A 27,954-nucleotide genomic window follows, 5' to 3' on the forward strand; every position below is an offset into this window, starting at 1 on the left:
AGATGTGTTACATTTAATTTGCAGAAGTATGCTGTTGCTGCGCAGGAAAAAAGATGTTTTGCTTAAGATACTAAAGGCGTTATGAAAGGTGTCTAAAATGAAAATGGGTCTGTCTGATTGCACTTGAAGATAATGTGTATGTACAGTTTGAACTTGTAATACTCAGGTTGAACTTGTGACTCTTGCAACATCTGAGTGAGTGTAAAACCACACTTATAATATATTTAGAAGTTGTCATGGCAATAGGCCGGGGGGCCCCCACACATGAAAAAGACTAATATGATGTGTATGTGTATGTGTATGTACCAAAATGTGTGACTTATATGGACATGCAAGGAGGAGACTTTGTGATGCTTGTGGCAGACTATAAAATGGCAGTGCTTGATCTTCTTCTTTGCCACACCTCGGGTGAAGACTTTCTCGCTGTTATTTTGAATTTATTGCTTATGAGTTATTGTTATATTAAACCGAAACCATTTCAAATGGTGATTCGCTTTAACCTCTCTTAAAACATGACTCAGAGTGATTTATTTATTATAACCTATTATCTGAACCTGAAAGAATTCCTTCCAAGCCCCAAGTGACCGGACCAGGCTGATCCAGTCAGGACAACTTCAGAGAATATTGAACGGTAGACTACGCACACAACCCATCAGGTGAGAGCTGTTTCAGTAGAAGTGGAGCTGGCTTACTATAATGGTGAGAACATTGTTGAGGTAGTTTAGTAGGTAGAATATTTGCTGGAAACACAACATCATGAAAACAAGGATATAATCAAGGGAAAATTTGGAGTTGGGATAACCTCAAAAACTAAAAAAAGATGTGTGGGAAAATATATGTGTGCAAATAAATGCAGATTTCCCACTTTTGTCCAGAAGCAAAGATGACTGTGAAAGCGCTGGTATTCTTTGCAAAGTCAGGCAAGGGCAGAGATTGCAGAATTCAAGCGACAAACAACTGCTACAGGTAAATGGACATTATTTTCAAGTTGACCATAATGTTTTTATGTAACCTTGTTATGCTATTGCAGATTAAAATCCTTAGCATTCATTCAATTATTGCATTCATAAGGAGGTGGCATTCCGTAGGGTTGTCAAAACCTTGATCTGTGGCGTTATTGGGTTGTTTCTATTTGTTGATGAAGTGACAAGTTCTATAACAGTCCTTAATACCTTCGCGATTTAAGACCTTCTTATCGTCAAATGTTTTGAAAATGTTTCTGTTCCGAGGCAGATAGCCGGCAACAGCCATTTTAGGATAGTTTTAGGACTTGATCTTAGTAACTTAGGAGTCCTCTCTACTACTCATAACATTTCACAGATTTAGGAGCTAGTTTTAGTGCTAAAACGCTTTATGAAATATTCTTAGAACAAAAATATTCGGAGTCCTAAATTTAGGATTGACAGCCTATTATTTTTAAGATTTTCTCCTAAATTGGTAAGTTATGAGATAGACCACTTTTAGCTTTAAGATGTTTTGGGAATAGGGGCCCAAAATTTTGTGATGTGCGCGCGCAGTCAGCACAGACTTGCAGTGCAGAGGAACGCGTTGAGTATAAATCAGCCTAAATCGGGCTTAAATCACTAAGATCAAATCCCAGCTATCCTAATATTGCTGTTGCTGGCAATCTACCTCGGAACTTAAACTTTTTTAGAAACACTCTGCATTTATTTGCACATTTATTTGCATGCATATTCCCACACAACTCTTTCTTTAGTCTTGGAGGTTATCCCAGCTCCAAAGGATTATATCCTTCTTTTCATTACGTTGGTTAAGAAGTAACAGCTGTTCTTGCATCCAGTTTGGTTTTCTACGTTTGCGTATCTCATTATCAGCCATGGTTGTTCTAATCTGTTAATAAAAAAAGCTATTTACGTCGGCGCCGATAGCCTAGTGGTTGTAACGCCACGCCAGCAGAGGGAGCCCTCACCCATGGACTGTCTGTTACCGCTCCCTCTGCTGCTTCTACAGTTACTTCCTGTTTGGTGGCCATTTAAGGAGGCCTATACCAAACAGGCCTTTGCGAAGTATTGTTTTGCCTGTGCGGACTCTGCCAAGCGTTTTCTCTCTTCTCATTGCCTTGTTTTGTTATTTCCCACGGTTTTGTTTCTTACCATTGTTTTGCCTTGTTTTTGCCATAGTTTTGCTTAGTTTCATAGCTTTGTTTATTTGTTACTTTTGGACTTCTCACTTGGACTTTGACCTTCTGCCTGTTTATTTTGGATCTTGCTTTTGTCTTGCCTACGTGTAACTGTTTGTTTGGAGATCGACCCTGCCTGTCTTGACTACGCTGTGTTAAATAAAGCTCGCATCTGGATCTTACACGCTTCCCTGGAGTCCCGTTACAGTGGTTAGTGCACCGACATACAGCGCAACTGCGCTTACGGCGACCTGAGTTTGTTTCCCCTCTCGAGATGGTTTGCCGATCCCACTCCCCTTTCTTCACTGAACGATTTCATGTCAGTTCTCCACTATCCTGTCGCATAAAAAGCCCTTTATAAATAAAAAAAAGTCTGCTTATATGCATATCAGCTAATTGTTTGTTATAAGAAGCACACATGTAAAAGGCTGTCAGTTATTTGAACATATACTTCTTTAATTAGTGACACTTAGCCTGCATTTTAAATTCTTTATTTGAATGGCAACATTTTTTTAAAAAACTTTTTAAAAATTTATTTAAATATGGCAACATTTACAACAATATTTCTATTAATAAATGTCTGACAGAGACCCCTCCCCTATCAGCCAATCACTGTGTGCATGGTTAGTGAGCATGTTGACATCATTCATAGTAACAAGGTCAACCCCGCCCTTACTCTTAGCTTAAGATTTCTCTCTGTTCCTTAGTTTGTCTCAGCAGCTTAGTAAAAGGTTTTAAAAGAAAACTCTTGGCTAAAAACTTTTACTGCTATTTAGGAGAACTCTTAGTGGTAAGATAAAATGTTTTGTGAATACGGGCCCAGATAGTCAGTAGAAGGTGATGGGTGACTTGTAGTATCTTCATAGTCTTACAAAACAATATAACCATTTTTTTTTTTTTTGCCATATTAATAACATACCAGATGGTTAGAGATGATGATGATGATGATGATTATTATTATTATTATTATTAGTAGTAGTAGTTTTTTTTTTAAACAAGGAGAAGGTCACTTGTTTTTATTCAGGTCAAAGATGAGATTCTAATATTTTTGAACAGACATCGAGAAGTTCAGTTGTCCATAAGCTCCAGATTGTTTGTGCCTTGATAAAGGTTTCTGCTGGGGAAAGTTAAAGTAACACTGCAGTTTTTGGCATCTTACATGTATTTTTTAATAATAATTTTTTAAAATGTACAAATAAAATTCACTGTTCACAAAATTAATAATCACATTAAATCATAGAGAATTAAAACAGTGCTGCAAGTAGAACTACAGGTGCATCTCAATAAATTAGAATATCGTGGAAAAGTTCATTTCAGTAATTCAACTCAAATTGTGTAACTCGTGTATTAAATAAATTCAATGCACACAGACTGAAGTAGTTTAAGTCTTTGCTTCTTTTAATTGTGATGATTTTGGCTCACATTAGCAAAAACCCACCAATTCACTAACTCAACAAATTAGAATATGGTGCCATGCCAATCAGCTAATCAACTCAAAACACCTGAAAAGGTTTCCTGAGTCTTCAAAATGGTCTCTGTTTATTTCACTAGGCTACACAATCATGGGGAAGACTGCTGATCTGACAGTTGTCCAGAAGACAATCATTGACAGCCTTCACAAAGAGGGTAAGCCACAAACATTCATTGCCAAAGAAGCTAGCTGTTCACAGAGTGCTGTATCCAAGCATGTTAACAGAAAGTTGAGTGGAAGGAAAAAGTGTGGAAGAAAAAGTCGCACAACCAACTCCAGCTGGTCCAAAATGCAGCAGCTAGAGTTCTTACTAGAACCAGAAAGTATGACCATATTAGCCCGGTTCTGTCAACACTGCATTGGCTCCATATTAAACATTGTATAGATTTTAAAATCTTGCAAATTACTTATAAAGCCCTAAATGGTTTAGCTCCTCAGTACCTGAGCGAGCTCTTATCACATTATAGTCCCTCACGTCCACTGCGTTCTCAAAACTCTGGCAGTTTGATAATACCTAGAATATCAAAATCAACCGCGGGCGGCAGATCATTTTCTTATCTAGCGTCCAAACTCTGGAACAATCTACCCAACACTGTTCAGGACGCAGACACACCCTGTCAGTTTAAATCTAGATTAAAGACCCATCTCTTTAACCTTGCTTACACATAACACATCAACACATTCCTATAATTCAAATCTGTTAAAGGATTGTTAGGCTGCATTAATTAGGTCAACCGGAACCGGGAACACTTCCCATAACTCCTGATGTACTCAGTGCATCGTCAGATAAATGGCATCTACGCTACGCTATCCACTAATATTAGTCTGTTTCTTTCTTATTCTGAGGTCACCTTAACCACCAGATCCAGCCCGTATCCAGATCAGATGGTCACTGCAGTCCTCTGGATCCAGTCCGTACCCAGCCCAGACGGTGGATCAGCACCTAGAGACGACCTCTACAGCCCTGAATGTCTAGATGAGCCCCAGAGACGGATCCCCAGTGAAGACCTTGTCACCTAGACGGCCATCGGCACAAGACCACAGGAACCAGATGAGTCCTCTGCGTCTGGCCAGAGGAGAACTGGCCCCCCGACCGAGCCTGGTTCCTCCCAAGGTTTTATTTTCTCCATTTGTCACTGATGGAGTATTGGTTCCTTGCCGCTGTCGTCTCTGGCTTGCTTAGTTGGGGACAATTTTCTTCACATGATATTGTATCTGAATCCATTGATGAACTGCCTTTACCTGAAAATTGAGTGTTTACTGTTGCCCTTTTGCATTGTTGATGCACTATTTCCTATTAAATACTGTACAGCCGCTTTGTCACAATTCTGTATTGTTAAAGGCGGTATATAAATAAAGGTGACTTGACTTGACTTGACGAACTACAGGCTGAGCTCGGCTGTCGGGAGGAGGGAAAAACTTTGGATGAACTGATCGATCTAGCTGTTCGTATCGACAATCTCATTCGCTCAAGGAGACCGAACAGGAGCACAAAGTTCCATTTACCGAACCCTCCATCAATTCCCGAACAAGAAGCCATGCAAGTGGGTCACACACGACTAACCCCAGAGGAAAGAAATCGTCGTTTCCAACTGAATCTCTGCCTATATTGCGGTGAATCCAGCCACATGAAAGCCTCCTGTCCTTCCAGACCCATACAGCGCACTTCCACTGCGGTGAGTCAATCTCCTAACACATCTAAATCTGTTACGATCCCTGTTCTGGGTCCTGTCTCTGTTGTGAATTAAGTGGTTGTTTTCCTTAGATATCTGGATTTATTAAATATTCTGTTTTGTTGGACTTTCTGCCTCCTTCGTGTTTCTCACCCAAACAACCTGTTACAGGACCCTTTTAGTTGGATACACCTGTTTGCTGTTGAGAGGCTGATTAAGGAGATACTAGTTAAAAGACGCCAACGAGGAGGAGAAAAGGAGAGAGTACTGACAATTGTGGGCGAGCCAGCAAACAGCATATTTTTGTCTTATTTCTTTTGTTCTTGTTTTTTTTTTTTCCCCCTTTTTTTGTTAGTCGTTGTCCATTTATGTTAAATTGTTACTTGGTTGTTAATTTGTTAATGTCATTATACGTCGTCTGAGTGATTAAATAGGCTTGAACAGTGACATCGCTTACTCATTCTTTTTATGTTACACAATCTCTCTTTTCTCGAGCCACTTTAACGAGAGTTTGTAACATAAATTGGGGGCTCGTCCCGATAATTTGACTGCGTTGGAGGGATGAAGTAAGTTAACACTCTGGTTAGTTAGAGTAATCCAGCCGGCCGTGTTTAGCGCCGGACCTTCCATCGGATTACTGTTTATTGTTTTGAGTTTTTGTTTTAATTTATTATTTTTGGAGGTACTCCGGGGAGGAGATTTATCTCTTAACTGGTAACCCTCTGAAGACTAGGAAGGTTGTAGTTAGTGAGTGGGTTGGAAGTTAGGTCCAGGGTATGCTTGCTTGATTCTTATGTAAACGCAGTGGTAAGTAATGGCAACGTTTGATTTGAACGACTTTATTAAGCAACCAAGTGTTGAGAAATTGGACAACTGTCGAAAAGGATGATTTATTCATTATTGCTATGTCAAAATTTGAGCCGTTGTCACTTTCTACTGATACATCACCGACGTCCCAGGTAGAAGCTTGCTTGAAGGTGCGGTTAGCTCGACTAGAGTTGGAGGCCCAGGATAAAGTTCAAGTGCGAAGAGAGGAGTTGCAGCATCAATTAGAAAAATATTGTATCGAAGCAGATACTAAAATCCGGCTATGACAGTTGGAATTACAGGTAAAACAAGAAGCAACTGGGGTAGAAAATTGACCGTATGTTGATCTCAATGTTGGTAATGTGAATTCTGTTGCTGTCACAACTGATTCTGTTAATCCTGTATCTGTGTCGACATCTGTATTAAGTGATTCTTTCGTCGGCAGTTTTGTTTAACATGGCAAAGAATATCGCTCTAGTGCTGCCTTTACAAGAGAAAGAGGTGGAAGCATACTTTCAGGCTTTTGAGCTTATAGCTATGTCTTTAATATGGCCAAACGAAGCCTGGTCGTTAATGCTGCAGTGTAAACTCACTGGGAAAGCACAGGAAGTGTGCACATCATTATCTTTAGAGGAGATTGTGCAGTATGATGCAGTAAAGAATGCCATCCTCTGTGCGTACGAGTTGGACTTTGTGCGTACGAGTTGGCTCTCAAAAAGAGAATGACATTTGCCAGTCTGATTCTAAAATAAAATCTACAGGGGTGAAATTCAGGTACGAATGCAGTTACTGTCATAAAGCAGGCCTGTAACAACCCCGACCTCTGTGGTTCCCCCCAATCGTCACCCGTCTCCCGTGTTTTGATCCCCCCACTCGCACTCCATTTCCCATAACCCCGTACCTGGCCCTGACCTTACGGACAACCATTTCCTGTTCCTTCCCTATATAAAATTCCGGGTTTTGCACCCACATTGCGAAGTCTTGTTTTGCCCTGGCGGACATTTCTGAGCGTTTCTTTGATTACTCTATTGGATAATTGTGCTTTGACCCTGGACTCTATTTCTCGTTGTTTGCCCGGATCTGCCTGTCTTTTGACTCTCTGCTTCGTTTACGGACTATCGTTTGCTCTGCCTGCTGCCTGCCCTGACTCTCACGGAAGAAATGGTAAAGACCTTACAGTCACTGCACTTACCATCATCCGAGACCGCCTCGCTGCCTCGCCACCATTAGCCTCGGTACCTCAAACACTGCTGCTGAATCCTCCCATCGCCAGCCCTCGCTTAGCTTACCCGGAGAAGAAAAAAAGGCTTGGAAAGGCTTGAGTCACGAGTCACACGATATTGTATTTATTTTATTGTATTTGATTAATTACCTTTACCTGAAAATTGAGTGTTTATTGTTGCCCTTGGCATTGTTGATGTACTATTTCTTATTTAATATTGTACAGCCGCCTTGTCACAATTCTGTATTGTTAAAGGCGGTATATAAATAAAGGTGACTTGACTTGACTTGACGAACTACAGGCTGAGCTCGGCTGTCGGGAGGAGGGAAAAACTTTGGATGAACTGATCGATCTAGCTGTTCGTATCGACAATCTCATTCGCTCAAGGAGACCGAACAGGAGCTCAAAGTTCCATTTACCGAACCCTCCATCAATTCCCGAACAAGAAGCCATGCAAGTGGGTCACACACGACTAACCCCAGAGGAAAGAAATCGTCGTTTCCAACTGAATCTCTGCCTATATTGCGGTGAATCCGGCCACATGAAAGCCTCCTGTCCTTCCAGACCCATACAGCGCACTTCCACTGCGGTGAGTCAATCTCCTAACACATCTAAATCTGTTACGATCCCTGTCAGCATTACTCTTTCTGATGAACAGATTATCACTACAGCCCTAATAGACTCTGGTGCAGCAGGAAACTTTACTGATGTTAACTTTGCTGAAAGTCATGGTCTACCTCTCATACCCTGTAAATCTCCTCTGGCAGTGGCAGCGCCGGTGAGGAGGCTTATCGGGTCCAAGAGGTCCTTGACTCTCGGTGCCGGGGTGGAGTTCTTCGATATCTTGTGGACTGGGAGGGGTACGGCCCGGAAGAAAGGTCTTGGGTCAATGCCAGTGACATTCTGGACCCCACTTTGACCACTGAATTTCACTCAGCCTATCCGGATAGGCCGGCCCCTCGCCCTCAGGAGCCGTTCGCAGGGAGGGGGCTCTGTTACAACCCCTACCTCTGTGGTTCCCCCCAGTTGTCACCAGAGGTCATTGTCTACCGTGTTTTGATCCTGCCACTCACACTCCATTTCCCATAACCCCGTACCTGGCCCTGACCTTACGGACAACCATTTCCTATCATTACAAGGCCATACTATGACTGTTATAGTCTAAAAAGAAAAAAACACAACATGATGCTGTAGGGCAGTCTCGGGGAGTGGTTTTGCTTAAAACAGTCTCTTCTCCACCTTGCGCTGTTCCGGTTGATGGTGGATGATTTTTAGGTGGGGGAGTGTTACGGTCTGCTCTTTTATCGGTGTCTTGTTTACTTTTCTGTTTACTTTTTCCTTGCTTTTCTTTGTGTATGCATTTTCTTTCTCTCTCTCTCTCTCTCTCTCTCTCTCTCTCTCTCTCTTTTTTCCCCTTTTAGGTGGACGCACCTGTTCATTGTTGAGAGGCTAATTAAGGAGATACTAGTTAATATACGCCAAAGAGGAGGAGAAAAGGAAAGATGACTGATTATTGTGGGCCAGCCAGCAAACAATGTCTTTTGTCTTATTTCTTGTTGTTGTTGTTGTTTTGTTTTGTTTTTTTTCCCCCTTTTTTGTTAGTTGTTGTCCATTTATGTTAAATTGTTACTTGGTTGTTAAGTTTGTTAATGTTGTTATACGTCAAGTGACTGAATAAATAGACTTGAACAGTGACATTGTTTACTAATTCTTTTTATGTTACACAATCTCTCTTTTCTCAAGCCACTTCAACGAGTAACACTTCCAGTCATTTGAAAGCAAACTTATAGGGCGATTGTCACGAATCTGGTCGGTGCCCTACGGACTGCTCACCACCAGATGTCACTCTCATCTTTCCACTTCACTCTGACTGTTACGTTGCACTTCGGACTGCATCTCCCATCCTCCACCGCACTGATTGCGTCAGCCCCCGTGACCAATCAGGCTTTCTATAAAGCCCGGACTTCCCCAGTTGATGTCACGGATTGTTGAACTGTAGCATTGTTAGTGTTTTCCCTTTTGTGTAGCGTTTCTCTGGTTTCCTAGTTTTTGATCTGGTTTCCTAGTTTTTGATCTCCCGCCTGGTTTTTTCGTTTACATCTGTCTAGCCGCCTGCCTTGTGGATTATCGCTCTTGTTTTCTGGATTATTCTCTCCGACTGCCTGTGACACACCTGTCTGCTCCTGTCTCGACCCTGCCTGTTCGACCTTGTGTCTGTCTTGTTTGATTAAATAAAGCTCGCATATGGATCCGCTCGCCTCTCGTCAATCACTCCTGGTAACAGAACAATCCGTCACAACAGGATCCAGCAGCTTCACCCCCGGACATTCAGATATGGACACAGACACAACTCTATGCAGAATCAAACAAAGATCCCACACCCTCGAACAATATACCCGTGAGTTTTTTGCGATTTCCAACTAGTCCACCCTCCCAGACTGTATTAAAATTGAGATTTTCTGTGACGGCGTGAACCAGCCCCTCCATGCGCGACTGAGATGCGAGGGCCCGCGCTCGTCGCTGGAGGCGTTTCTGAACTTTGTGCTGTTGTGTGTGGGTTCGCCGTGCACCGTGGGGGTCGCGCAGAGGGAACGCGACAACGCGGTAATGGCGCCCGCACGTCCCACTCGCAAATTGGCGGTCATGCCGGAGCACGATCCCACGAACACGTTTGCCGCCTGGATCGCTCGTGAGATGGCGGCCATGCAGGAGCGCGCTCAAGCTATGGCGGCAGCGGTGCCCATTCACAAGATGGCGGCAACGCCGGCGCGCGCTCACAAGATGGCGGCGACGGCGGAGCCCGTTCACAAGATGGCGGCGGAAACAGAGCTCCGTCACGTCACAGCTGCCATACCAGAGCTATATCAAGGTACAGCTGCATTTCCTGAGTCAAGTCAAGTTTCCAAGTCAGGTCAAGTTGCAGCTGTGTTTCCTGAGTCTAGTCAAGTTCCCAAGTCAAGTCAGATTACAGCCATCTTTCCAGAGCCACTGCACAAGATGGCTGCCACGCCAGAGCCACTGCACAAGATGGCTGCCACGCCAGAGCCACTGCACAAGATGGCTGCCACGCCAGAGCCACTGCTCAAGATGGCTGCCATGCCAGAGCCACTGCACAAGATGGCCGCCGTCTCCAAGCAACAGCACAAGATGGCCGCCGTCTCCAAGCAACTACACAAGATGGCCGCCGTCTCCAGGCCACTCCACAATATGGCCGCCATCCGGACGCCACCTGTGGCCATGATGGCCCACGTGCTGGACACACCTCTAGTGACGGTATGGGCAGCTAGAATGGCGCTCCTTAATGCCACAGCGGCTACCCCAGAGTCAAGTCAAGACACAGAGTCAAGCCAGGTCACAGCTGTGCCCCGCGAGTCAAGCCAAGTCACAGCTGTTCCCCATGAGCCAAGCCAAGCTGCTGCTGTTTTTCCAGAGCCAAGTCAAACTTCAGCCGCTGCTCCAGAGTCAAGTCAGGCTACGGCTGTAGCTTCCAAGTCCAGTCAAGCTTCCAAGTCCAGTCAAGCTTCCAAGTCCAGCGACGTCAAGGCTGTCGTTCCTGAGTCAAGTCATGTTGTTCCTGAGTCAAGTCATGTTACAGCGGATTTCCATGAACCAAGCCAAGTTACAGCTGGTCGTCACAAACCGAGTCAAGTTACTGCTGATCTTCATGAGCCAAGTCAATTCACTACTGATCTTCACGAAGCAGGTCAAGTCACAGTTGGTCACCACGAACCAAGTCACATCCTGCCCGACGGCTCAGAGCCCCATCATGCCTCGTCTGACCACCCAGAGTCAAGTCACGCCTCGTCTGACCGCCCAGAGTCAAGTCACACCTCGTCTGACCGCCCAGAGTCAAGTCACGCCTTGTCTGACCGCCCAGAGCCAAGTCACGTCTGGTCTGACCTTCCAGAGCCGTGCCATGCCTCGTCTGATATCCCACGATCACGGCCTATCATGATAGCCAGTGTACTGGACCCACCACAACCTCCTGCTGCTGCTCTTCCTTTAATGGCGGTTGCCATCTGGTGTGTGTGGGCTGCACACTGTGCCCCTGAGGTCACGTCTGTTCACAAGTCAGCTCCTGAGGTCACGTCTGTTCACAAATCAACCCCTGAGGCCACGTCTGTTCACCAGTCTGCTCCAGAGCTCCCGTCTGATCTCAAGCCTGCTGCAGAGCTTTCGTCTGGTCTCCAGCCTGCTCCAGAGCTCCCCTCTGATCACAAGCCTGCTTCAGAGGTCCCGTCTGGTCTCAAGTCTGCTCCAGAGGCCTTCCCCATCGGAGAAGCTGCACCAATGCCTCCAGAGGTGTCGGCGTTTGCCGTAGAACCTCTTTTGGAGGGGGCGTTAAGCGCTAAACTCTCTGCTTCTCCCTTTTTTCTGTTTGCATCCTCTGTCACTGTTCTCCCCAGGTCCCAGTCTATGACGCAGCCTCCTGTTCCGCCCCGGAGGGCTGCTGCGCCTCCTGTTCCGCCCCGGAGGGCTGCTGCACCTCCTGTTCCGCCCCGGAGGGCTGCTCCACCTCCTGTTCCGCCCCGGAGGGCTGCTGCGCCTCCTCCCCCTATTCTGTCTGCCTCCTCTGTCCTTGCTTTCCCCAGGTCCCAGACCGTGACGCAGATTCCTGTTCCGCCCTGGAGGACCGCCCCGCCTCCTGTTCCGCCTCCTGTTCCGCCTCCTGTTCCGCCTCGGAGGGCTCCTGCGCCCCCTGCTCCACCCTGGAGGGCGCCCGCGCCTCACGCTCTGCCTCCGGCTCCGCCCTGGAGGGCTCTTGCGTTGCCTGCTCCGCCTCTAGCTCCGCCCTGGAGGGCCCCTGCTCCGCCTCTGCCCTGGAGGACCCCTGCTCCGCCTCCGCCCTGGAGGGCTCCTGCACCTCCTGCTCCGCCCTGGAAGGCTCCTGCTCCGCCTCCGCCCTGGAGGGCTCTTGCTCCGCCTCCGGCCCCGCCCTGGAGGGTACCTGCTCTGTCGGTCCTGCCTCAATGTCTGGGCTTCCCACATGGACCTGGTCCTCCAGCCCTCGCCCTGTCTTGCTCCCACCCCACCGCTCCCCTGGACTGTTGTTTCCTTCGTCTGGAAGCCGCTCCTTGGGGGGGGCTATGTCACGAATCTGGTCGGTGCCCTACGGACTGCTCACCACCAGATGTCACTCTCATCTTTCCACTTCACTCTGACTGTTACGTTGCACTTCGGACTGCATCTCCCATCCTCCACCGCACTGATTGCGTCAGCCCCCATGACCAATCAGGCTTTCTATAAAGCCCGGACTTCCCCAGTTGATGTCACGGATTGTTGAACTGTAGCATTGTTAGTGTTTTCCCTTTTGTGTAGCGTTTCTCTGGTTTCCTAGTTTTTGATCTGGTTTCCTAGTTTTTGATCTCCCGCCTGGTTTTCTCGTTTACGTCTGTCTAGCCGCCTGCCTTGTGGATTATCGCTCTTGTTTTCTGGATTATTCTCTCCGACTGCCTGTGACACACCTGTCTGCTCCTGTCTCGACCCTGCCTGTTCGACCTTGTGTCTGTCTTGTTTGATTAAATAAAGCTAGCATATGGATCCGCTCGCCTCTCGTCAATCACTCCTGGTAACAGCGATATGAGTCGCATCTTTATTTATTTATTTTTTTGTGTATAACTGTGATAATAGTCTGTGACATAGTTGGTGGTAATCATTTTTGCTTAGTTATTTCTGTAAACATTTCTTTCAAAATTAGAGATCATTTGCGTGAAAACGTCTTATAAAATTCAATTATAAATCCATCAGCACCAGGTGATTTGTTTAATAGCTTGTTCAGTCTCCACTGTTGATATGGATTGTTCAAGATTGACTTTACCTTAGTCACTGATAATAGGTATTTCTATTGTAGAAAAAAAATAGATTATTAAAAATAAAAAAATGCTGTATTCGCCCTGTCACATATGTAACGTGGGGGTTTGGTCTTTTATTTTTAAGTTTAGCCATGTTTCTTGTCTAGTCTTGCTTCCCTTGCCCTCATTTATTTCTGCTATTGGTCCCTCTATTCAATGTGTCATGTTCTCATTGGTTATTCAAGTCATGTGTCTTGTTTCTCATTGGTTTGTTCTTGTCATGTGACTCTCTTTGTTTGCTATAAGTAGCCCTCATGTTGCCATTGTCTCTTGTTGTGTATTGAAGTATATACTCTGCTGTTTGGTGAGTTGTGTTTTATGCCTAGTCAAGTCTGTTTCAAGTCAAGTCTGTATCAAGTCAACTCTTCGTTTGTTTGTATTTTGGATTTCACGTTTGGATTTAATAAAGCTGCACCACATCTCGCTTCAGTTGGACTAAATCGTCACAACATGGCTGTTATGTATACAACTCATATTTTTTTTGGAATTGCTTGTTAATACTCAACTGATCTGAGGCTACTCCATGTGCCATCTGGATTTCAGCTATACATTTAGCTTCAATTGTCTGTCTCAGTTGATGTGAAAGCAGCTTGCTAGCCTTTTTTACCATACTCAAATTCTTGCTGTCTAGATCTCAATATAATGCTTCCTCTGCCTCTGTGATTAGGGTATCTAATTCTGACTGTAGTATTCCTCTCTCCTTATATAGAGTAATGGTAGGGAATCTAGAGTGCTCTTGATCTATATAATTTATCCTTGAAATAATCTGATTGATCTGCTCCATTCTTATTTTTCTTATACTCACACTATATAAAATTATTTGCCCTCTTTAAAATGCCTTCATTCCCCCCCAGAGTTTACAGTGAATCACACCAGGTGTGCAGTTGGTTTCAAGAAAGTAATCTATTTGATTTGATAAAAAATCAGCAAACGTCTCGGCCAGTAATTTAAAGGTAAATCTCCACATACCCCGTGATGGTATATTATCAGGAAAGCAGAGTCTCATCAATGCAGGACTATGGTCAAAAATTACTATGTCTGTGTATTTACATGTTCTAAGTAATGGTAACATTCTCTTGTCTATAAAGATGAAATCAGTCCTTGAATAGATCAGATGAGCTGCAGAGAAAAAAATAAGTCCTCGATGTTGGATTTTTATATTTCCATGCATCAACCATACCATAAGTTTGCAGAAACTCATAGACACATCGAGCTGATTTACTAAGTGGACCAATGACACATTAGATCGATCCAACACTGGGTGGAGTATACAGTTAAAATCATCTTCTAAAATAAGCTGGTCACTATCAAGATCTGCAAGACATGTAAGAAGGTCTTTAAAAAAATTGACATTGTCCCAATTAGGTGCATATATGTTAGACAGGCAGTTGTCCCCCCAGCTGGTTAGTCATCCCCGTTGTCAGCCACACTGCAAGTGGAACGGTTAGCCATGCCAAGGCCTGGTTGTACGGAGGTACTAGACGGTGCTAAATATCCTCAAACAAAAGCGAAAGCAATTGAAGGTCTGGCAAACTATGGAACGTGTTTGCAGCATTGAGCAATATCAGACATATCTGCTGATTTCTTGAATGCAGTGGCCAATCAAAAACGTTTTAGTTTGTCAGAATTCACTCACCTCCAGCGCTGGATCGGTTTTTCAAGTGCAGTTTTGCACGCTTGTGAATCATCTCATTGTGTAGTTTGAGAGCTTCAATGATTATAACAGAACTTTGTGAGATCTCAATGAACTGAGATGAGTGACACTTTTAAGTTTTTTTTTTTTTTTTACACAGTGCAGTGTTTCGGGATGACATCTGTATATTTATGCTGGATTCGTTCTTGAAATAGCATTGACTGACACAGTGATAACCAAAGCTGGACGGGACAAAAAAAAATATGTGACAGCATCCTCAGTGATTTCATTCTGGAACCGATCTTTGCCAAACTACCACAGACAGCACGCGTCCTGAGCAAGATCTAGTTCACGGACCAAAAGCGTGTGTAAACTTTATTTAGATCGGCACATTAGAGACCTGCACGGGCTTCAAATACAGGCTCCAGCCCGGCCCTGGCCCAAGATGCTCAGGTCCTAGCCCAGCCCTTGTCCGACAGCTTATCAGAATTCTCGGCCCGAGTCTGATCTGAACCCTTCTTTTTTCCCCCTTCTCCCAAAACAGCTTAATCTACTGTTTCAGCTATTAAAATAGTTCAGTTTTGTATGCAATGGCAAAATTATTATATTTCGTATTTTATTAAGTTAATTTAGAATTTTTTTTTTTTCGTTAAATAGAAATTTTTGTTTTGTTTTTTATTTAATGACAAAGCGGCCAGCGGAAGACTGATCATAGTCTGTTAGATCAATTTTGCCTTCTCAAATCATCACGACTTGCCTAAAATAAAATCTATAGATATAAAACGGTTCAAGTTGTAGGGGATCTACAGAAGTCAATTTTGCTCAAAGGGAATCATTTAAGATTGAACAGAATCTCCGTATACAGCGGATCAATGAATCGGTCAGTGATTCATTGAGCGAGCCGTATAACATCAACACTGTACTGGATACTAATATCCAAAATATAGTGAAAACACTATTTCTTAGCACGGTAACAAGGTCGGCAGTTTAAGACATTAATTTATAAGCACAAAACACAAGATACTTCTCTTTTCAATATGAATAGGAATTTATTGGAAAAACCTAAGACATATAAACTAATCTAACACATAGACGCGCATTCACATATTCATACAAGTTGCAGAAAGAGAGAGAGATGAGGAAAGAATGAGTTTAGAAGAGTGAAAATGTGAAATCCCAAGTTTATAGCATACGTATATGCAATTGCTTAGACCTGAACAACCATCAATCATTTGATTAACCCTCGCGTTGAGTTTCTTAGTGAGGTTATTAAACGCTATATTAATGCACCAGTTCAGCTAGAATCTGGAGGTTGTACTTGCGTTGCCTTTGTGTTAAGGGGTTTCCTTTGATGACGTCGTTGCAGAAAGGGGTTCCCCAAGGTTGCTGATTGGTTGGAAGTCCGTGGTCGTTGGAGGTGATGTCTTGGGCGTTGGCTGGATGATGGAGTCGTGTACGCTGGTTGAAGTTTTGAGGCAGGCACGAAGTCTGAGACACGGCTTAGCGGCAAAACTTAACTTAGAACACGAAACTCTCAACGGAAAGAAAAGATTAAAGTAAAAGAAAGAAATGTGACGGTCTCCTCATGTTTTCGTTAGAGGAGTGGCTGGCGTGCAAGCCAGGAAGCGTTCAAAGAACGCAAAAAGCAGCGGCAAATTATGGCAAAAAGCATGGCTAAAAGAGATGGCACGAAGCACAAACTAAAAGCACAAGCTAAGAGCCTGACTAAAAGCAATGGTTAAACCAATAGCTAAAAGCTAAAGCTAAAAGCTAAAAGCATGGCTAGGAGCGATGAAAATAGCTAAAAAGCAAAATTTGATGGTGTCCTGTGGTTTTAAACTCAGCTTTGGACACATCCCAAAATGGTGTCTTGACCAATTAGATGTTGTCTTAACTCAGGATATTGCTATGTTTCTCCTCCCAAAACATAAATCAGCATGTTATCTTATCAGTCACATGGTCAGAATTTTCCCGCTCTTGCAGAGTATAATTTGGCCATGATTCCTATAACATGAATACAATGCATTTGACAATGAATTGATTGGTGGAAACGTTCAAAGCATGAATTTTCAAACTCATACATACCAAACATGAATATAAACCCTTAAGCTATTCAATAGTTATTAAAAAGGACATACACAACGAGTGATTAGAACATAATAGACAAATGTGTGGGTGGCATACATAGCAGGGAGTTATGCAATGGTCTGATGTTCATTCATATGTCCTTTTAAGCATCGTTTTGGTGCATATTTAGGTAAAATGGACAGTCTCTGCCATTCTGTGAACTAAGGGCATGTTCCAAGGAACAAAGGAATTTAGAAGAAACTTGGTCTGGTTCTTGTCTTGGGTGGGGGAGCACCACCCAACAAAGTTTCCTCATGTGATGGTCCTGATGGGCTGCATCTTTGACCATTAATCTTGGGTTTCTCGCCCCAATATTGATAATCTCCTTCCTGAGATGGGATTATCAATAATTGTGTTCTTTTGTTTTAATGTTGCAAGTTGTTCAAAGCTGTGAAAGTTAGTTGGTTAGGCTTACTTCAGGCTGGCTGGCGCCAGGGTATCCTGGACAGATTTATGACGTGGTTCTGGGCCCCTTTGTGGAATTTGGCTCTTTGGTTTCAACCAAATGTTTTGATCGAATCTTCCATTTGTCTGATTCGCTCTGATACCCTACAAAGTATAAAACAATGTTCGTTTAAACATTAAACCTAGATAAATGTGTGCTATTAGGCACATATCCAATCATTTGTGCAAAGAGCTAAAGCCGCTTTGCAGGACATGGAGGTGCCAGCGCGATCACTCGCATGTTTTTCAGTGGAAACAATTTAAAATATTCAGTCATTTTTGCTGATAAAGGTGAGAATAATACATCATTGGGAACTATAAAAGGGTTCACTTTTATTTGTGTGCACTCAAAATATCAACAAAACTTTGCAAACAGTGCTTCTATAAAATAAAGAAATCAAACATGATGCGCTTCTGTTGTCTCAAGTGTGCGAAACTAAGCGAATACATACCTCACAGACATGATACATACATCTATAGAAAGCTTTAAATTACAACTTAACGAAATAAAGCAAATTGAAAACAAAAACTCTTTCATTATGTAATCTGTGAAGATGCATTTCTCTTTAAAGGCGCATCCAAAGAGGAGATAGCCAGTCAGGACACTCAGAAAACACTAGTTTATTAATAAATAATTCAAAAATCTTTATACTATTTTCCCCGACACATTCACGGTAATAATTTTTGCCGGTGCTTTGTGGCAAGCTTTAGCCTATTGTGTGCACTTGAACATGGAACTGTTCCAGCTGCGCAGGACTCTACCAAGATATATCAACCAGTAGCTTAATTTCATTGTCAGTAAGTTCAGGAATGAATGGTATGCGATTTATGACAGAATAGTCCCACAACTGATCATTATTTTTTTCCGGATACATTTCAAGTGACACGGGAAAAAGACACAAAAAAATCAGAAAAGCAGCGTGCACATTTCTGGTTAAAAATGAAAAGCAGTCAACTAACACTTAAAACGGGAAGAATCGCCAGATTCAAACCAGCAGCAAGAGTCAAAAGCTTGTCCAGAGTTTAGTAAATGTTGGCAACCTCTTTAAGTTACTCTTGACTGTACTGTATTGACTGCTTTGGTGCGTTGCATTACGGTAGGGCATTGTTTTTTTTGTTTTTCTTGGATCAGCATATTTTAAACAGATTCTTAAATTTGTAATCCCACAATGTTCATAACAATCTCAGAGGAAACTGACACCTTATACCACCATTATTTGTGACTTGGTCTTCTTCAACTTCAATTACTGTTGAATTTTGGGAAAATCTCCCGCGTAATTTAGATCTCTGAATTTTACAGACATTTGGAATCAAACTCCACATGTATAGCTGATGGGAAATCCTCATCATTGTTTTGACTTTCATTTATGTGGACAACTGTACCAAATGCTCCATATATATATATATACAGGGGTTGGACAGTGAAACTGAAACACCTGGGTTTAGACCACAATTAGTATGCCGTTTGGCCTCCTTTTGCAGCCAATACAGCATTATTTCATCTTGGGAATGACAAATACAAGTCCTGCACAGTAGCCAGAAGGATTTTGAGCCATTCCTTTCGCAGAACAGTGGCCAGGTCACTATGTGATGTTGGTGTATGAAAACATTTCCTGACTCGCTCCTCCAAAACACCCCAAAGTGGCTCAATAATATTCAGATCTGGTGACTGTGCAGGCCATGGGAGATGTTTAACTTTACTTTCATGTTCATCAAATCACTCTTGTCACCAGTCTTGCTGTGTGTATTGGTGCATTATCATCCTAATACACGGCACCACCTTCAGGGTACAATGTTTGAGCTATTGGGTGCACATAGTCAACCTTCACACTCTGCTCTTATTGGTGGAATGTGCGATCAGTAAAGACTGGCCACCAGGCTGCATAAATATAGCCATGAAACCTCCAACACTATATTGGCCAGTGTTTCAGTTTCATTGTCCAACCCCTGTATATATATATATATATATATATATATATATTATAATAAATATAACCCTTGCTCCAATACTCAGAGAAACATATTTAGGCAGAGATGAGTTAATAACTTTTGTATGAAATCCAACTTTATGTTCCAATTTGTGGATTTTTTTTTTTTTTACATAATCTTGCAGATGCCTCTGGGCAACATTCATGTAGTCTTTCGATGTTATATTTATCAATTTTGTAGCAAAATTAGATCAAATTTAAATGCTTAAATTGGGAATCGAATCTAAAGGATTCAAAATCGACTTGATTAATTGATTCAGAATTAATAGTTTACACTTTATTAACTGTTCGTCCAGCGAAAAGTTTAATTTAGTATATCTTACCAATTCTGGATGTTTACATTATTTCCGTGGCCATCTGATTATAATATAAACATAGTATTAGGTTGTTATTGTGAGCTAGGTAGCAAAATCTAGGCACAGGCATTAACTGAACATAAAAAACAAGAAAATGTTCTTTCCAATGAAACAAGAATTTATTGAACTACTCTGCAATACATTAACTAAACTACTAAATAAACACACATACACACACTCACACATACAGGCATACGGGAATTATGGAGTTTAAATGGAATCCCAAAATTTCTAGTATCTGCTACTAGTTCTTAAATTGCAACCTGAGAAGACCACAAAAGCAGAGATTTGACTTTTAGCTGCTTAAGGATATAGAGCACCAGTTCGGCAAGAGATTAAAGAGAACTTGTTTTACTTGCGTTCGGGCCACAAGTAAAACAAGGGTTTTCCTCTGTGGGCTCGTCTTAGCAGAGGGAATCACGCCACTTCTGATAGGTTGCCTGGTTCTTTGGATGACGTCATGAAGCTTTGGTTGGTTGCTTGGTTACGTGGATGATTCTCTCGGAGCTCAGGTGGAGTGCTGGCGAAGTGTTTTTCTTGTTGCGAGCATCTCAAGCGGTTCACGCCGTCAAAGTGTTTCAAGCTGCTCCAGCAGTTGGGAGTTCGGCGATGTTCTGTGGTTCAGGCAGTTCGAGCAGTTCGAACAATTCACCCATTTCAGGCAGTTTGAGCCGGGGGAGCTGGGTCACGCAGCGTAAGGAGCTGTAAGTTCTTTGAAAGTCAAAGTTGTGGGGCGCAAAATGAAGCTTTAGCTGGTTCTGTACAGTTCTGGAAGGCACAATCGTGTAGTGGTCAAGCAGGGAGCGCTGGTGAGAGCAAGCTCAAATGAAAGGCGAAAGGCTGTTCTGGACATTTGATTTTAACCGGGCCGACGAAGTCCATCCCATAAAGTTGTGTTCCAGTCAGTTGGGTTGCAAGGCAATATGGTTGCCCATTTGTGCATACCTTGGCATAATGTTTGTCTGTCACGCAAAGGCAACTTTTCTTCAAGAGTTTGTTAATCACATCACTAAGTGTTGTAATGCAAGCATCGTACATAATATCAACTTTTCATTCATGTCAACATCTTGGAAATAAAATAAGCTTTCATTTAATACCAAACTTCGGGTATCTTTCAGACACATTAATAACTTTGTCTGCCTAACGGGTTATACACACATTGGTTAGCTTCGTAGGTTACAATAAACAAACAAAGCATATAAAAGACATAGACAACACACAATTGTGAATTATGATAAATGATTGTCTTTTAGGATAATTTGTATAAGTTTGTGTATTCTTTGTTGGAGGGAAAGAACATTTGGATGTATCCGAGAGGGGGAGAAAAGAATGTTGAGGAGGGGATCAGGAGAGTGTCATGTTTTAGTGACCTGGTTGTCCTGCGGGCTGAACGTGTCAATGTAAACCTGCCTTTCTTGTTTATTCGATTAGCAATTTATGCATAGCTGGTCACCAGTTGCCCTGACCATCTGTTCTCGAGATAGCATCAGATGAGGGGGAGCTTCCTTCTGTCACTATTTTATTGTTCTTTTGGTTCCCTGGGGAGATAAGGCAGGATTGATCCAGACAAGGAGGTGATGTTGCTGGAATCAGAAGATTCCAACAGTCTCTTGAGAGGCCACTGATGAAGTTTATTGCTCATGCTGGTCAAAGGGGAAACATTAGATTCCCCTGGAATGTAGTGATGCTGTGTCTCTTTTGGCGATTTGTTCGAAAGAGGCCTTACAATTTCGGCATTTGTAGCAAATATGGAAATATCATTAAAATGTTTCCCTTTTTTTCACATTTTTGCAGCATAGCAGTATCAGTAGTGATAAGACATTTATTTTTCTTATGTACTCAATTTAACATTTCAGCAAAACTTGGATCTTGTTGTTGAACAGCTTTAGTTAATTCAGCAAGTTATTCTCCCATAAGTTCACTTCTTTTGTATCAGCATAGAGAGCAGTTCCTTTTACGGGAGGACATTGATAGAAATCCCCAACACAAAGAATACTCACTTTTCCAAAGGGTTTCATTTGTCACAGCCTTCCATTAATGTATGACAAAAGACGATGGTCAACCATAGACACTTCATCAATAATCAAAATTTGCAAAGTACCCAAATTTAGTGTGTAACAAGTTTATTTTTTTGTCATCACTAAGAGACTGATACAGCAGTCTGATATTTGCAACAATTGCAAGTTTATTAAGTATTGTTGAAGCCCCAATCTGAAAAGCAGCCTGTTGAAGCTGTCAAAATTACAGTAGTCATCAGGATTCTCAGAAAGCTGAGATAACAATCTGGAAGATTCATAGCGTATTGCTTTAATTAGATTACTTTTTCCTGTACCTGCTCCACCAGTAAGGAATAATCAAAATGGTTCAGGGTTTTGTCCATGTACTTTCTGTAGACACCACTTTTGTAAAACAGCAGAATGTTTCTCATTTAATGACCTTAGTAAATGCAATGCATCACCTCTAGGCACTGTAGTGTGGTTCATTTCAATGGTACACACAGTGTGAGGGTTTGCTGTAAGATCTGAAAAGTTTTTGAATGTCATCTTCATCAAACAATAGGTTATCCTTCACCAGTTACATGCATTCATCACACTGTCTTTCCATTTCAGGACATATCTGGGCCCAGGCATCTTCTAAATCAATATCCTGTTACAAAAGCTGTTTAGCTTGTTCTATTTTATCACTTTCCTTTTTTTTTAAACAAAGCTCTGTTGCCATTGCTGTGGAAATTCCCAATGCTAATCTGACTTCACCACAGACAACTCAAACAACTACATTTGCTAATATAATAACTACTGTATCTCAGGCTATTTTCCTGAATTAGCCGAATACTTACAATACAATCCAAAGAACTACAGTATCTCAAGCTAATTCCCTGAATTCCTTGAATACTTACAATATAATCCAATACTTCCTTGAAGTATGGTGACGGCGTCCTGTCAAGGAGCTACTGTTACTACCTCAATCACACATGAGCACATCTATACACTCTCACCACCCTTCTCAGCTGTACGCTGTTACCTCAGCCTGATGACAGCTCTATAGTCTTTCAACACTATCACTGTCTTTGCAGTGGTCTTTAGAGCATAGAATCTGTAGTACTTCTATTCCTCAGCTGGGCAGCATATACCAAACACCACTCCCAAGTTGCTCTTTGCAGGAATTAAAGTTTTATTTACGGCCAGGAGCTCACTGGTCACAACAACCAAGCGAGACTCCCTGAACAGAAAGATACATGTACATTTATACCCGAGTAAAAATCTATATCACGGAAGTCTTCTTCACTGTAATTGGTTATACTGATCTGGTCATTGGTTTGTCATATGACTTAGTTATACTGTTTTAAGCACTTTTTTGGGATAGATAGATTCTTTAATCATGGAGACATGGTCTTTGATCTAAGCATCCATAGTCTGCACTTTTCTGAGCAAGTCTATATTAAACATACCCTTTTAATGTATTCTAAGACCATTAAATAAAAATTTCCATCACATTCCCCCCTCTGATCGTTTTTACAATATCACATTCTCAAATAATCTGGATGGACTGGAATTGAGAAAAAATGCTAAATCAACGACTCAGATGAATATATACTAAGATATGTAGACAAAATAATAAAAGGATATGGTAGAATTGGAGATTGCGGCTATTTACTAATCTCAAATCCTGTACAAATCTCCATTCCCCTGATGACTTCTGCACCAGTAGAATAGGAGAGTTCACAAGGTGAATTTTGTTAGGGTAGTTTTTTTTTTTTTTTTTACTAATGCCGCTTGGACTTTTGAGATTTGTGTGCCTGTGAACCTCAATTTGCCTGCATTACAGGATATGCTTTTACCTCCTCTTAGTAGATGCAGTGTTTCCTGTTATGTATGAATAAAAATTATGCTTTAATATGCAAGCAAGGGGTGGAGTCATGTAGTTACGACAAAGTGATTTGCTCCCTAAATGCAAGTGTGAGAATAAAAAAGACACACGTTTTTCTATTCCCGACTTTGTAGCCCTGACTCTTCTTTAATGTCCTCTGTCTAAATAACAAAGGAAGACACAACAAAGTGGCGATGAGGATTTTTGAAAGGAACTCTACGTATGTGAAGAACTGAATGCGAACCGACGTTGGGGCTTGTGAATTGATAAGGGAATACGAGATGGCTAGCATCATTGGAAACATCTGACAATTTGACAAAAATGAGGAACAGTGGAGCTCAAGACATACACAGAGCGATGTGAATATTTCCTTCAGGCGAACGCTATTGAGGATGCAAAGATCGTGCCTACCTTCCTCAGTGTGATGGGCGCTAGGACTTTCACTTTGCTGCGCAGTCTCGTACAGCCCGCAAAGCCAGGTGAGAAATTGTGGCGGCGTTAGTTATAGCGGAAAGATTTCGGTTTCACAAGAGAAACCAAGAAGAGGGAGAAACGGTGACTATGTTTGTTGTGGCGCTAAAGAAACTGTCAGAACACTGTGAATTCGGTGATGTTTTGAATGATACTATTAGGGACAGGCTCGTATGTGGATTAAGAAGCAAAGCCATTCAAAAGAGGCTGTTAAGTGAAAGTAATCTCACATTGCAGAAAGCCACTGAAATAAGTGTAAGCATGGAACTTGCTGCTGAAGAAGCATAGTAATTCAGTAGCTCAGATAAAGTGCATAAATTGGCAACTAACATGAAGACATTCCAGAATTCACCTGGCAAAGCTCCTAAAAATACAACATGTTATAGATGTGGCCAAGTTGGACATCTTGCATCTGAGTGTTGGTGTAAAGATTTGGTGTGTCACAGTTGTGGAAAGAAAGGCCACGTAGAACATGCTTGCAGAGGAAAAAATAAAGTGCAGTCAAATTGTAAGGAGTATACAGATGACACCGACTCCTCTTTGGAGGAAGTTTCATAAAAAGGTGACACTTTACTTGAAGGGGTGTGCATAAGACAGACATGACACCTTCATAATCACGACATGACGCATGTCATGAATATGAAGGAGGTTTTATGCATGTTTATGACAACTGTCATTAAGTGTCATTCGCTCAGTTACGTCATTTTTAATGCAAAGATGACATTGTAAGAGATGCCTTTGTCATGACAACTTGACAATACTAAGACAATGTTGTACTATATGACAGCTATAAAAATATGAAAGTAAACCAATATTTTGTTGTAAGGAAATTAAATTTAAGAAATAAAAATGCATTTGCTCTTGTTGGGCAATTATTTATCAAACCAGATAAGAAGGATCAGTCTATTAACTGTCCAAGAGGACTGGATTCCAGTGATTGAAAAAATAAATAAATAATAAAATAAATAATAAATAAATAAATACAGCACAACCCTTATTAAAGAATTTATCTTGTTTTATTTATTTTTTAATACCATCGTGGCCGATATGACAGCACTTGGCGTCTGGGTGCTAGAGGTTGATGGCATTTCCAGAAGACCCATTCTGAGACTCGTCAAGGACCGCTCAAGGCAAACACTTATAAGACAAATTCAGTGACATATCAGACCCAGAACATCAATCCTTATGGATGAATGGTGTGCCTACAAGAGACAGCTTTCCCAGTACGGATATCGTCATAAAGGATACTTTGTTGATCCAGGGATTGGCGATCATACTCAGTACATTAAGCATGCGTGGCAAAATGTTGGAAATATGTGTCCATCGGTCTCAAGTAGCATGGGTATATTTTTAACAATAGCCAAAAATACATTGTATGGGTCAAAATTATTATTAATCATCTGGATATTAAGTAAAGATCATGTTCCATGAAGATATTCTGTAAATTTCCTACTGTTAATATATCATTGCCAAGAACTTCATTTGGACAACTTTAAAGGCAATTTTTTCAATGTTTGGATTTTCAAATAGTTGTATCCTGGCCAAATATTGTCCTATCTTAACAAACCATACATCAATGAAAAGCCTATTTATCCAGATTATGTATAAATCTCAATTTAAAAAAAAAAATAACCCTTATGACTGGTTTTGTGGTCCAAGGTCACATATGGCATCATAGAGGCAATTGTACTCCTGAGTTACTGAAAACTCACCTCAAAATGATAGAGTGGCACCACTGGTTAGGTGCATGTTATTATGGTGGTGTCTTGGGTGGACTTATCCATAATGTTAAAAATGTGTGGGATGCTGTAATTAACTGTTTTTGCAGTGATATGGACCAAAGTCTGCATGACTTAACCCACCATTGTATTGTTTTCATTTTAATTTTGGGTGAATCACTCTCTAAATGCAATAAAATAAAATTGCATCAATTATTATTATTATTATTATTTAATGATTGGTTTTATTTCTCTAACACCTGTTCATCTTTTTTACTTCATTTGGACAGTCCATTATCTGACCTTCTGTTGGAGGAAACTTGTCAAAACCAGCCACATGCCAGTTTAATGTAATGTCAAAACATAAAGCTAAGTAGTTTATTAAGTTTGATCATTAATCTGCTCTATCATGTTTATGACAGATTTCTGACAGGTCATGTTGTCTTGGTAATGTCAAGTGACATGACAAAGACACTGACAGGTTATGATGTATTGGTTTACGTCAAGTTGTCATAACAAAGGTATCTTAAACAATGTCATCTTTGCATTAAAAATGACATAACTGAGCGAATGACACTTAATGACAGTTGTCATAAACATGCATAAAACCTCCTTCATATTCATGACATGCGTCATGTCATGATTATGAAGGTGTCATGTCAGTCTTATGCACACCCCTTCAAGTAAAGTGTTACCCTGAAAACATATACAGGGGAGCCAGTGGCTATAAAAGGTGTAATGGATGTGGAGGTGGAACTAAATGGTCAGTCAGCTACACTGCCTCTTTATGTGGTAAAAGGGAACTACCCAGCTTTACTTGGGAGAGAATGGCTGGAAACTGACCGATGGTGTCAAAAGAAAACACTGGGCTCAGTGTTGTTCTGGAAAAACATGCTGAGGTATTCAAGGATGGACTGGGTACGATAGCAAGATATTACAGCCAAACTTGACATCAAGCCTGATAGTAAGCCCAAGTGTTGCAAATTCCGTTCGGTGCCATATGCTATCAGAGCGAAAGTTGAGACAGCCCTGGAAGAGTGGTAACCAATGGAGTCATCGTACCAGTGAGTAACAGTGTTTGGGCTACACCTATTGTACCCGTGCTTAAAAAGGATAGGACCATTCGGATTTGTGGTGACTTCAAAGTCGCTGTGAACCCAGTTTCATCTCCTGACCAGTATCTACTTCCCCTCATTGATGATCTATTTGCTGGCCCAGCAGGAGGGCAGCGTTTCAACAAAATTGATTTGTGTCAAGCCTACTTACAAATGAAAGTCAATGAAACCTCTAAAGAGTTACTGACAATTGTCACACATAAGGGACTTTTTAGATACCAGTGTCTTCCTTTCGGTGTCACCTCGGCCCTTTCTCTTTTTCAGCGGGCCATGGACCAGGTGTTAAGTGGCCTAGCAGGGTTGCAGTGCTACTTAGATGACATCTTGGTAACAGGAAAAACAGAGGCAGAGCATCTGAGTAATCTGGATAGCACACTCCAGCATCTGAAGGAATATGGCCTAAGAGTGAGAAAAGATAAACTTGAGTTTTTCAAGCAGTCAGTCGAATACCTTGGACATGTAATCAACGCTGATGGACCGCACAAGGCACAGTGGTGTACGGGCGTACCCCCCGCAGTGCGTGAGGGCCCCGTCGCAGGACATTCTAAAAGGCAGTGTTCCGAGACACTGCAAAAGACGCGAGCCGTGAGCGCAAAGGTAGTGCAGTGGAGCAGCCTTAATGTTTTAAAAAATAACAACTGGGGAAAATCCATTTTTCTCACATTTTACTTGTCATAAACACTATAGGCCTACTTCTAAGACAACCGCACCGTAATCAAAGTGGATATTTCTACACTTAAAGTAGCTTATGGATCCCCACACATGAAAAAAATTTAAGCGTGTGCACAATATAATTCGCTCCCTCCTTTTACTAAATCGTGTGCACAACTTATTAACTTGTTCGTTGATTCGGTACAGGGTACAGGGTTTTCTTTAGGCTACTCAAAAAAAAAAAAAAAACACACAAAGAGAGTCTTGATCTGGTTAACCTATCTTGCACTTAGTCATAGCCAATTACAGCTTCATCTTTTCTAGATTTTGGTTAAAGTTTTAAACAAAAGAAGAAATTTTCAACGCTTTAAAGACATTAAAGTATTGTTTCAGTATATTTAAAATGTTTGCTGCATAGT

General features: G+C 41.8%; 1 protein-coding gene across 1 annotated transcript; it reads left to right on the forward strand.

The window, feature by feature from the left end:
* The first annotated feature begins 270 nt into the window (after positions 1-270).
* On the forward strand, positions 271-27,583 carry LOC127177873 (uncharacterized). The gene is made up of 7 exons (XM_051130393.1): positions 271-656; positions 3,692-3,766; positions 4,458-4,822; positions 7,615-7,902; positions 8,081-10,967; positions 27,149-27,481; positions 27,572-27,583. Exons 5-7 carry the CDS (start codon positions 9,921-9,923, stop codon positions 27,581-27,583), a joined length of 1,392 nt encoding a protein of 463 aa, XP_050986350.1. The 5' UTR covers positions 271-656; positions 3,692-3,766; positions 4,458-4,822; positions 7,615-7,902; positions 8,081-9,920.
* Positions 27,584-27,954: the final 371 nt, after the last annotated feature.

Source organism: Labeo rohita, chromosome 16 (assembly GCF_022985175.1).
Source record: "Labeo rohita strain BAU-BD-2019 chromosome 16, IGBB_LRoh.1.0, whole genome shotgun sequence".
In the NCBI taxonomy this organism is placed as follows: domain Eukaryota; kingdom Metazoa; phylum Chordata; class Actinopteri; order Cypriniformes; family Cyprinidae; genus Labeo; species Labeo rohita.